This window comes from Odontomachus brunneus, unplaced genomic scaffold, assembly GCF_010583005.1.
Source record: "Odontomachus brunneus isolate Ranch 3 - 2012 unplaced genomic scaffold, Obru_v1 Obru_scaffold_070, whole genome shotgun sequence".
Taxonomy (NCBI): domain Eukaryota; kingdom Metazoa; phylum Arthropoda; class Insecta; order Hymenoptera; family Formicidae; genus Odontomachus; species Odontomachus brunneus.
In genome coordinates this window covers 1,297,537-1,310,307 of record NW_022639520.1, presented here as the reverse complement: position 1 = coordinate 1,310,307, position 12,771 = coordinate 1,297,537, and the positions used below count along the sequence as shown (strand labels likewise).

The following is a 12,771-nucleotide window of genomic DNA, read 5'->3' as shown; positions in this document are numbered from 1 at the left end:
AATTTTTCATGTATTTTAATGATAACTGCAATTTATGATCACGGACACACACACAAAATATCTTTCACATGGTAAAATAGAAATCACAAGTATGTGATAGTTTACGTAATAGCCGTTGTTTGGTCTTGGCGGCGCTGCAGATGTTGACAGACGTTTTGCTGCAGCATAAGATAGCGGCTAGCGGTCCATGGTTATATAGTCAAAGCTGTAGCCTGGCATTGTGCAAAGGCCTTTACGTTTTACGTGTTTATATTTTCCACGATGTAATCTCAATACTTTGTTTATCAACATCAATTGATAGTTAAACAAATAATTGTGTGAAATTCGAATTTTTAAAATATTGTTGAAGTAGAGAATGGGGAGTAGAGACGATTATCCGCTTATAAACGTTCGATTGGCGATAAATAGAGTAGATTTTAATTTGACAACTAACGGGGGCATTCAGACGAGACTCTACACGCCTGGCGAAGAGATATCCAACCAGCCGGATTTCCTGAGGTAAATATATCTTGTATTGCATGCAGTACAATTATAATAATTAAATGTATATTTTGTTAGAGGCCATGGTACCTATGTAGATGAAGACAACACATTGCGTGCCGCAGTCAGTGGAGTATTAGAGAAAGTAAACAAACTTATATCAATCAGACCTCTGAAGGCGCGTTATCAAGGCGAAATCGGTGATGTAATAGTAGGACGAGTAACGGAAGTACAACAAAAACGTTGGAAGGTTGATACAAATTCCAAGCTTGACTCTGTATTACTATTGTCTAGTGTTAATCTTCCAGGTGGTGAATTGGTAAGAAATATACATATAAACATAATTTTTGTTTCTTTGTATATATAAAGAATATAATAATTGTTAGTAAGACACAGTATTGCTTTCATTATAAATTTCTTGTAAATATAAAAGTTAAAGTGATAGATTTCATATGTTGTTACTATTTTTTAAAATAATTTGTAAATATTGGATCAGTAAAGTGTATAATTAAAAATCTTAATAACCTAAAGCTTGTTTCAAGTAAGTTAGTGCTACATTGAAATTTTGTATCCTTTTTTTCTATTCTAAAAATTATATATTTATATATCTAGATTATATATTTATTTCATTCTAAAGATAAAAAGTACAACCTAATTTACCTAAAAAGAACAGATTTATAAATACATTGTATGTATGTTATAACTATTATGTTAATTAGTGTATCCAAAACTTAATTTCTTCAATTGGTTAGATAATTTATTAAGAGCTGGTAGGAAAGATGACTATGGAGACCTCGTGTTAAAATCCACAAAACAGATATTTTATTTCCTGACTAAAATCTGAGAAGGATCAGTTTGTAATTGTTATTATTGTAATAAAAAAAGAAAATTGTACATATGTATAGAGCACTTTTTTTTTTTTAGAAAAAGGATCGAAATAAAAATCAGTAATATAATTGAATGAGCATTGCATGGAAAATGTATGAGTCCATATTTTAATTCACTGTAAATTTTTAAGGGCCTGATTGCAAAAATCGACTCTGTCTCTTCATAGTTATCTATAAAGACATCTTTGAAAAACATTTGTGAAGGAAATGTAACATTTGCAAGGCAGTATATGAAAAATTGGAGATACTATGAAAAGTATAGCCAAAGTACGCTAACTTGCAGTCTGTGCGAATGATGCATTAGTATTTATATATATATAAACACAACTATATACACAGAACAGTATTTCGCGCTCTTGTCACATGAAGTTTCCAAAGGCAAAGTACAATTACTCTTAGCTCCTGCCAGGTTTTAAATATTTCTTTTATTCTCCTTTTTTTTGTTTTTGTTCATTTAATCACTTATTTAAGGTAAAATCAAATAAAATATTTCGATATTATATAGAGAAGAAGATCAGCCGAAGATGAGCAGACAATGCGTAGATATTTGCAGGAAGGCGACTTGATTTGTGCTGAAGTACAATCGATCTTCGCTGATAGCTCACTCTCGTTGCATACTCGTGTACTGAAGTATGGTAAACTGTCTCAAGGTATGATGTTGAAGGTACCACCAATGCTGATACAGCGCAAAAAAACACACTTTCACAATTTGGAAAACGGTGCCAGTCTAATACTTGGCAACAACGGCTATGTATGGATTGGCGCAAATGCTCAGAATGCTGACAGATCGGAGGGTGGTTTCACAGAAGACCTTTCGCGTATTCCGCAGGAGAACCGTGAGGTATGCGCACGATTACGCAATTGTGTGTTGATTCTAGCCCAGTGCAACATGTTGTTGTCCGATACGTCGGTGACGTACGCTTATGAAGAATCGATGAAGTATACGGTGAGCGAACTGTTGGAACCTGAAGCGATGATCGATGTATCGTTGTTGACGCATCAGAGACTTGAACAGTAATGATTTAACCCGGCTGATTATGGTTGAACTAGAAAATTAAATAATAATATGCTGTAATTTATGTGCCATCGCAAATAAAAATCCATAGATCAAACAAGAATAGGTATTAGAATAGGCTTTATAAAATTTATATAATTCGATTTTTATTAAGTGAATTTATTCAATTAATTGAAATTCATCGATGTTCCTTTCATTTATTATTACTAATTTTGTGATTATGGCAAATAAAGGGTAAAATTTGTGAGAAAGTTTATACTTTTTTCATAAACCAATATAAGTTAGAAGAATGATACAAATAAAATACACCTTCGCGCTTTTTTGAGAGAATTGTAAAATGATGCAGTAACGACAAAAAGAACAATGTGTATAAAATACTGCAACATTTTATATATATATATATATATATATATATATATATATATATATATATATATATATATATATTATATAAAGCACACACACTTGGCAAGACGGTCCAGCTATAAGCGATGTCATCGCACACGCCATTAATATGAGTATTGATTAAACAAATAGTCTTAGAAACGCGTCATAGTCGACAGAGCAACGGAGACATGGACGCATGTTTTAATGCCTTTGATAAGGACGGCGACGGTTTTCTGTCGATATCTGAATTCGAACTTATTTGTCGCGCGTTATTTCGTAACGATCGGGGCAAAATTTATGGTTTCGAGGAAAAGCAATTGCGGGAAGTGTATTCGATTTTCGATCTCAAGGGCGATGGTATGATTGATAGAGAAGAATTTGAGGTACGTTCAAAGGATGCTTAAAATATTAACAGTCGTATTAGTCGTTTATCTTAAAGATTGTTTTAAAACGACGAGAAATCTTTTACCCCCCATCTACATTAGTAGATTTAAGTCTTAAGCTTCAAAAACTAACCGATCACAGTCAATTATTCTCCTCAAATTTGACTGTGATTGGTTAGTTTTTAAAGCTTAAATCACCTAGGTTGCATTCCTTTTGGGTGCTCACGTGCTTTAAGCGCTTATAAACGTCATTCTATCTTTCTTCCGCATCTAATGAGTGATAAAGATAGAATAACGCTTACAGCGCGTGAGCACCCAAAAGGAACACATATAGAAACCCTAATATAGATGGGAGGTTAAGAATACGTTGAGGATATGTTATGTTTTTTTTCTTATATTTTTTTTGGAAAAATATTAAAAAAAATAACGTTTTCTTTGTGCCTTCTTTCAACGTTTTACTTCTACAGTTATTAATTTAGATTTACTAATCTCTATATTGATTGATACAAATAAACATACATTAATCAATTAACAATGGCTGCGTTCAGCAGAGAAAGCTGCTTTGCAATTGTTGTAAAATTCGTGAGTCTGATTGGTACATGCTTTTGGATTCAACCAAAATTAAGAGCATACTCCAATTAGATTCACGAATTTTACACAGTTACAAAGCAGCTTTCTCTGATGAACGCAGCCAATCATAACGTCCATTTTTGTAGTAAAATTTTTTACTGTTTTATGAAATTATTTTATAAATTTGGCACTTGCTCCTATTTGTATATGCTATCGTAGATTTGTTGGAATCGATGGATTAAAACATGCACTCGACCCAAAAGTGCTTTCTTAATCGTGGACGTGCAGAACGATTTCATAACAGGTTCACTGAATATAAAGCAATGCGCTGCGCAACATGATGGTTCGGAAGTGATCGAACCAATTAATCGAATACTAGAAACCGTGCCGTTCGACGTTGTATTTTATTCTTTGGATTGGCATCCTGTGGATCACGTGTCCTTCATCGACAATTTACATCTCAGGTAATTAACATATTATAAATCCTATAAATTTTATACTATAGAGAAGAAGGAGAGGATCATGGGCTGTTTTTAGCTGAGCGATATTCCTTCCTTCCTTCAATATATGGCTCCAGGCAGGATTGGGACATTTGATAAATTCTACGGTGTTTTACTTTATATGTAATATACATGTATATTACGTAAAATATGTAAAAAACGTAATATACATGTATAAAATATCTAATGTCCAATTTTACTAACGCAAGGTAATCAAATCGGTTAATTGAATCAACGGAATTGTCTAATTGCATTGTCCAATTGCTAAATTGATCCATGCGATTGGAAAATTTAATTTGATAAACTCGCGTTGAAATCGAATCTAAGCTTAAAACTATCTAACTTTACTTAAAATCATGAAGTAAGAGAGAAGGAGATCGAATTTCGTTTTTTATTTATTTTATTGATTGATTTATTAATATTGCAAAGCACTGAGGCCGGAATCCCATTAGGCGGAAATTTTTAGCGGAACGGAACGCGCGCATCAATCACAGGGTGCTTTCCAGTTACAATATCCCTAGACACTTTCATGCACACGGCGATACAAGTTGCATTTCAATTGTCGTAATCGTCGACACAACACTACACATCCGTACTCAGTTCGAGGGTTACTAGTTGACTGTGTAACTAGTGTTTTCTAATGACAATTAAAATTAATAAGCATTGCGGCTTGAGAAGAGATTGGCATTTGCGACGTGAAATGGATAGTACCTCTTTTATTATTTAGATCTTATTATTTATTATTAAAAAATACCAAGGTATGGACATGTTGAAAAATAATCCTAACTCTATCCGACATACATACACATTAGTACACATTAGTACACATTTTGTTCCAATTGAGTTGTGCACAACGTTAAGGCTCGTCTACAATTTCTGTAAGAATATGGCTGTAAGGCTGTAAGACGCGAAATGAATTTCATTCGTTGACAGCTCACGTTACAGCCTTACAGACATATTTTTACAGCTATTGTAGATGAGCCTTTACATTTTGTGCATTTCTGTGTATGTGTGTGTCAAGATGTGTTAAGCAATTAGAAACTAGAGATGCCCGATTCTGAATCGATTCGATTCTTTCCCCAAAAACAGGCTTAACAATGTTGTTTGCACTCTTCGCACTTTTCGCATTTAAAACCAGACAATAGTATATTGGAATGTTTGGAAGAAGCAAAAGCGAGACAACCAACTCGATTGTTTCTTCCAAGCGTCTGATTAGGCGTCCATTTCTTTTTAAAAGCGAAAGTATGAAACATGCAAACAGCACGAACAACCCTTTTTTCCTAAATTTTGGAAAGAATCAAATTGATTAAGAATCGGGCATCTCTATTGGAAACCCACAGTTAAGTGGGAAATACACACTCTTGCATAAAAGCATAATGCACAACGCATAAGATAATTAACCATTCAGAATCCTCATTTCTATTGCCACGATGAAAATGAAGGACTCTAATTGGTAAATTTTCTTATGCGTTATGCATTATGCCTTTATGTAAGGGCTATCGCACCAAATTGATATAACTGCATATGCATAGCATAAGATCGTATGGACCAATGAGCATCGAATATTAAGCATCGAACACCAATATGACGACTTAATACTCGATGCTCATTGGTACATACGGTCTTATGCTATGTATATGCAGTTATGTCAATTTGTGTGCGATAGCCCTAAGAGTCTGTGCTCCTCGCTTTAGGGCCAGCGCACGAACATTGCTGTAGTTCCATATGTCATCTTACGTGACAACCTTACGTTACGTCAGACGTAAGCTGAACGTACGGCAACGCACAAAAATTTTACGTTACGTTACAGAAACATAGAGTTACTACGTAGAGTTACTACATAGAAACATACGTAATAAGTAAAGAAACAATAATAATTTATCTTTCATAATTAGAAATACAGTCATAATTAGAAATGTCTATATTGTGCACATATTAATTTTATTAAACTGTTAAATATATCTGTACAAAATTATAAACATTGCGTTATAACCTCTTCCCAACACTATGTATAGAATACGTTTGACATATAAATATTAAAATAAAATTTTAGGTTTTCAAGTCAACAAATATGAAAACATCAAAGTCTATGATGTTAAAATGTTTATTGTTGTCATTACTCTTCATTTATTATATGAGACTAAAACGGAGAAAAATACACAAAAGATAGCAAAATAGATGATGGCTCGTAAGACCAATTAATCAACAGAGAAAACAGCAAGGAGAATATAAAAATCTGTTTCAATAATTAAAAACTGATGAAGACATGTTTGTTAAATATGTCAGGAGAAATGTTCAATATTTTAACAAGTTATCAACCATGCTAAGACCTTAATTGGTAAAAGAAAACTAAGAAAGTTCTGTTTCCGGAACACAGGTTAATAATAATATTAAGATAAATATAGTTTATTAGTAAAAAATTGTTTGATGTAAGTACTTCTTAAATTTTTAGTTATGTTTAGAAATCATTGTTAGAAAAAAATGTTTCACGAAATTATAAACTATGTAGCAAAAATTGTGAAAATGTAGCAAATACGTTTTTTAGATATCTTGCAACAGGAAATTCAGTAGCAAGTATTGCATTTTCTTTTCGAGTCAACTGTTAGACAGTTAATGAAAGAAATGTATCCAGTTATTGTTAATACATTACATTCCAGAATTAGGAGGACATCGCAATTGTGTGTCTAGTTAATACATTACAACCTCTATATTTAGCATGTCCAACTGAAGAACAGTGGTAGAATATTGCTGATGGATACTGGAACCGATGGAATATGCCTAACTGCTTTGGAGCTAATGACGGAAAACACATAGTTTTGCAATATCCTTCTAATTCTGGAAGCTTGTATTTTAATTATAAGAAACAATCATTGTTCTTATAGCAATATCTAATCATTTATATAGATTTAGTTTAGTTGATATAGGAGCCTATGGAGGACATAGTGACGAAGGCATTTTTGAATCGTCAATTATTGGAAAATATTTAAAAAATAATGGACTTAATTTGTCCACTTCACGTGCTTATCTTCCCGAAAGTAATATCTCTATGCCTGGATTTTTTTATCGTAGATGTTACGTTTCCATTATATACTCGTATAATGATCCATCAGCAATGTTCTTCCACTGTTCTTCAGTTGGACATGCTAATTATAGAAGCTGTAATGTATTAACAATAACTAGACACACTTCTTTCATTAACTAACAGTTGACTGTCCAACTCGAGAAGAAAATACAATACTTGCTACTGAATTCCTTGTTGCAAGATATCTGAAAAACGTATCACAATTTTTGCTATATAGTTTATAATTTCGTGAAACATTTTTTTCTAACAATGTTTTCTAAACATAACTAAAAATTTAAGAAGTAGTTACATCAAACAATTTTTTACTAATAAACTATATTTACCTTAATGTTATTATTAACCTGTGTTCCGGAGACAGAGCTTTCTTAGTTTTCTTTTACCAAATAAAGTCTTAGCATGGTTGATAACTTGTTAAAATATTGAACATTCATCCTGACATATTTGACAAACATGTCTTCATCGGGTGTATATCAGTTGGACACGGGGCAATTGGACACAGTCCAATCACAAGTCGCTGTTCCAAGGACCAAGGGACAAATGTCTCTAATCACACGGTGCTGTGATTGGCTGTGTCCAAATGCACCGTGTCCAAGTGCACCGCTCCCGTCTTCATCAGTATTTAATTCTTGAAATAGATTTTCATATTTTCCTTGCTGTTTTCTCTGTTGATTAATTGGTCTCACGAGCCATCTTCTATTTTGCCATCTTTTGTGTTTTTCTCCGTTTTAGTCTCATATAATAAATTAAGAATAATGACAACAATAAAAATTTTAACTTCATAGACTTTGATGTTTTCATATTTGTTGACTTGAGAACCTAAAATTTTATTTCAATATTTATATATCAAACATATTCTATACATAGTGTTGGGAAGATGTTATAATGCAATGTTTATAATTTTGTACAGATACATTTAACAGTTTAATAAAATTAATATGTGCTCAATATAGACATTTCTAATTATGACTGTAAATATAAATTATTATTGTTTCTTTACTTATTATTCAATAATCTGATTTAATTACCTTTGTCACAGAATCTCTATGTTCTTTCGTAACGTAACGTAACGTAAAATTTTCTTACGTTGCCGTACGTTCAACTTACGTCTCACGTAACGTAAGGTTGTTACGTAAGATGGCGTAAGGAGCTACGGCAATGTTCGTGCGCTGGCCCTTACTCCAATCTATTTACGAAAAGATTGGAGTAACTGTGATTGGTGCGCGTGTTTCATTCCGCTAAGAATTTCCGCTTAATGGGACACCGGCCTAACTATACGCGTTTATCCAACAATATTAATCTGGTTTCTATTTTTCTTTTTCTCTTTTTCTTTCTCTCTCTCTTTATATGGTTTCAGACCTTCTTTAGCCCTCTCATCAATTACCAGTTAATGGTCTGTATTCACAGTCAAATCTTGGAGTCGATTCTGTATCTCGAAACGAAGTGAAAATTACAAAAGTGAGCAAATATACTAGAATATTCGTAATTTCATTGGTCAGTGCCTAGTGAATGTGCTCACTTTTGTAATTTTCACTTCGTTTCGAGATAAAGAATTGACTCTCTTATTTTAAGACTGTCTTAATTAATATCTTAAGATGCGAATACGGCTCTTTGATTAGTTCATGACAGTTTTTAAGTTCTTAAAACAGTACTTAAGATGATCTTAAGTATAAGATCGGAAGACTATGGCCTGGTTTACATCATGCACTTGATACGCGTACTAAGTAGTAACTTTCTATTAGATAATCTCAATATTGACAATGCATATCAACGATGACGCATTCAATCAATACAATACGTTTTCTTGATGAGTATTATACCAGCTTAATATACCATTGATTATATATATCGTCGATATTAAGATTATCTAATACAAAGTTACTATTTAGTACGCGAATCAAGTGCACGATGTAAACCAAGCCTATGAATACCGGCCAATAATTTGAGGGGAATACTCGGAAAACGCCGAGGCATGTTCCAAAAAAATCATGGTCTAAATGAACATGCTTCAATGGCCTGGTTTACATCGTGCACTTGATACACGTACTAAATAGTAACTTTCTATTAGATAATCTTAATATCGAAAATGCATGTTAACAGCAACGTATTCTATCAATACAATATGTTTTGTTGATGAGTATTATACCAGCTTAATATACCATTGATTATATATATTATCGATATTAAGATTATCTAATACAAAGTTACTATTTAGTACGCGAATCAAGTGCACGATGTAAACCAAGCCTATGAATACCGGCCAATAATTTGAGGGGAATACTCGGAAAACGCCGAGGCATGTTCCAAAAAAATCATGGTCTAAATGAACATGCTTCAATGGCCTGGTTTACATCGTGCACTTGATACACGTACTAAATAGTAACTTTCTATTAGATAATCTTAATATCGAAAATGCATGTTAACAGCAACGTATTCTATCAATACAATATGTTTTGTTGATGAGTATTATACCAGCTTAATATACCATTGATTATATATATTATCGATATTAAGATTATCTAATACAAAGTTACTATTTAGTACGCGAATCAAGTGCACGATGTAAACCAAGCCTATGAATACCGGCCAATAATTTGAGGGGAATACTTGGAAAACGCCGAGGCATGTTCCAAAAAAATCATGGTCTAAATGAACATGCTTCAATGGCCTGGTTTACATCGTGCACTTGATACACGTACTAAATAGTAACTTTCTATTAGATAATCTTAATATCGAAAATGCATGTTAACAGCAACGCATTCTATCAATACAATATGTTTTGTTGATGAGTATTATACCAGCTTAATATACCGTTGTTTATATATATCATCGATATTAAGATTATCTAATAGAAAGTTATTATTTAATACGCGTATCAAGTGCACGATGTAAACCAAGCCAATGTAACGGCGATTAAACTGAAACTAATGTTAATCGGGTTTAGTAACTATCATATGCTTAGTTTACACCTAGAGGATTAAAGGCTGACTGACCTATACTGTAATCAATCGCAGTTGATTTTTACAAGAATAATCGATTACGATTGGTCACAAGGTGAGTCCGCGTTTAGTCCTCCAATGAGCTCTATACATACTGGAGTGAGTCGAGTTAGCCTACGGTCTACATAGATTGGTGGTAAAGCTATCTCACTTTATACTTAACCAATCAGCGGACCTCAGACAAAGATAGCCTCTCCAACAAACAACTCTCGATGGCACACTCTAGGCTGCGTTCAGATTCCCCACCCGGGTGTATTCTATTACTAAAAGTGTTATAGTATATGTAACATATACTATAGTGTTTTTAGTAATAAAGTGCACCCGGATGAGAAATCTGAACGCAATCCTGTCTCACTTTATATTTAACCAGTCAGCGAAACTTGTAGAAAGATAGCCTCTCCATCAAACACCATTGCTGCGTTCAAATTCCCTACCCGTGTGCATTCTAGTACTAGAAGTGCTATAGTATATGATTGCTTTCCAACAAAAGACACAAGTCGGCACAAGTATCATCCTGTCTTTGTTACTCACTGAATATGGAACAAAGATAGAATGATATTTGTGTTATAGCGAATTCGGTAGCTTGCACTAGTGCGCACTGAGTGCGCATTAAGGCTTGTTTACAGTACATTCTTATATTTAAGATCGTATCTTAAATACATATTTAAAAACATTTTAACTAATAAAATGATTCGTACGGATGTTATACATATCATATTATGGTTAAAAATATTTGAGAATTTATTTGAGAATTATTTAAGACAATCTTTAAATATAATAACATACTATGAACAAGCCTTAGTGCGCACTCAGTGCACACTAGTGCAAGCAACCGAATTCGCTATTAGAGATACCCGATTCTTACTCGATTCGATTCTTCCCCTAACAAATTTAGGTAAAAAAGATTGTTTGTGCTGCATGTTTCATACTTTTCGCTTTTAAAAAAAGATGGATGCCTAATCAGACGTTTGAAAGAAACAATCGAGTTGGTTGTCTTGTTTTTGCTTCTTCGAGACATTCCAACATACTTCTGTCTAGTTTTAAATACGAAAAGTGCGAAGAGCGCAAACAACATGAATAAGCCTATTTTTGGGGAAAGAATCGAATCGATTCAGAATCGGGAATCTCTAGTTTGTGTCGACTTGTGTCTCTTGGAAAGCAATCTATGTAACATATACTATAGTGTTTCTAGTAACAGAGTGTACTCGGGAAGGGAATTTAAATGCACCCCCATGGCTCCCTTCAGTATAGGTGCTTTCACGGACTAATGAATAGGGGGATGGAGCTACATGTGGTCAGAGGGGTCAGGCATGCGAGAGGAACTGCTTGTCGCCAAATTGGTTTCTATCAGCTTAGGACTAGCGCACAAACATTGCCGTAGTTCCTTCTTACGTGACAACCTTATGTTACGTGAGACGTAAGCTGAACGTACGACAACGCACAAAAATTTTACGTTACGTTACGTTACGAAGAAACATAGAGATTCTATGACGAAGGTAATTAAATCAGATTATTGAACAATAAGTAAAGAAACAATAATAACACAGGTCTACAAAAAAAAATTTTCAAAAATTTACTCGGACCGGAGTAGGTTTCCGGTATGTATTTTGAGCCCCTGAATCCGAATCCAGGTCCCGTTTTGCTCCATCACCCTAGGTTTTTTCAAAAATGGCGGATTCAATATGGCGCATGTAGCGTATTTTACTGTTTTCCAACGGATTATTTTAAAACTTCTAACATAAAGGTTTTTGGACTCACTGATTACGAAATTAACATTAGAATTCCGAAATTCAAGATGGCGGATGCAATATGGCGGACCATAGTAGTAAATTCTGATTTTTTAAGAAATAGTCTTGGAACTTCAACCGTAGTATTCATTCTATTACAACATTAATGTTGCTTTTATATTTATGAAAATATATGTATTCAAGCTTGATTCACAATAGGATATCTACTTCAACAAATTTTTATACTATGTCTATGCTTTCAATTTCCTTTCTCGAGAGAGAGAAAGAAAGAGAGCGCACACCCACAAAATAGAATAGATCCTTTTCTACATGAGAGTCCTTACTCCCACTTCTCAAATGCACAGATATACTAGGTCTATATTTTATGGCTTACCATGATTCGTTTCGCGACCATTAGGTGTGAGCTACCCTGCCGTAAATATTCGATTAAAACCGATTAAAATGTAATTCGTTTTAATCAGTTTTAATCACTTTTAATCGGTTCAATCCGCGCCTGGATTAAAAAGTAATCGGTTTTAATTCTGTACGAATCGTAATCGGTTTTAATATCGCTTTCGCGCATTATATTTAATCCGAAATCATTAAATTCTAATCCATATTGTTGTCAATCCGAATCAATCTGGCGCGGCGTTAGTTAGGCACGTCGCCGCTAGGCGCCACAGTTTCTCGCTAACAGAAAACAGCCAAGCAGGAGATAAAAACCACCCGCGGGGACGATCCAAC

At 33.8% G+C, this 12,771-nt stretch overlaps 2 protein-coding genes across 2 annotated transcripts in view; both read left to right on the top strand.

The window, feature by feature from the left end:
• The first annotated feature begins 194 nt into the window (after positions 1 to 194).
• On the top strand, positions 195 to 2,636 carry LOC116846845 (exosome complex component RRP4). The gene is made up of 3 exons (XM_032821181.1): positions 195 to 498; positions 559 to 799; positions 1,873 to 2,636. The coding sequence occupies exons 1-3, from the start codon at positions 356 to 358 to the stop codon at positions 2,383 to 2,385; spliced, it is 897 nt and encodes a 298-aa protein (XP_032677072.1). The 5' UTR covers positions 195 to 355; the 3' UTR covers positions 2,386 to 2,636.
• Positions 2,637 to 2,866: 230 nt separating this feature from the next.
• LOC116846844 (nicotinamidase) overlaps positions 2,867 to 12,771 on the top strand; it is a 512,425-nt gene continuing 502,520 nt past the window's right edge. Inside the window, exons 1-2 of the mRNA XM_032821180.1 lie at positions 2,867 to 3,152; positions 3,942 to 4,186. Coding sequence (XP_032677071.1) covers positions 2,958 to 3,152; positions 3,942 to 4,186 — 440 coding nt within the window. The 5' untranslated portion in view covers positions 2,867 to 2,957. The remainder of the gene's footprint in view (positions 3,153 to 3,941; positions 4,187 to 12,771) is intronic.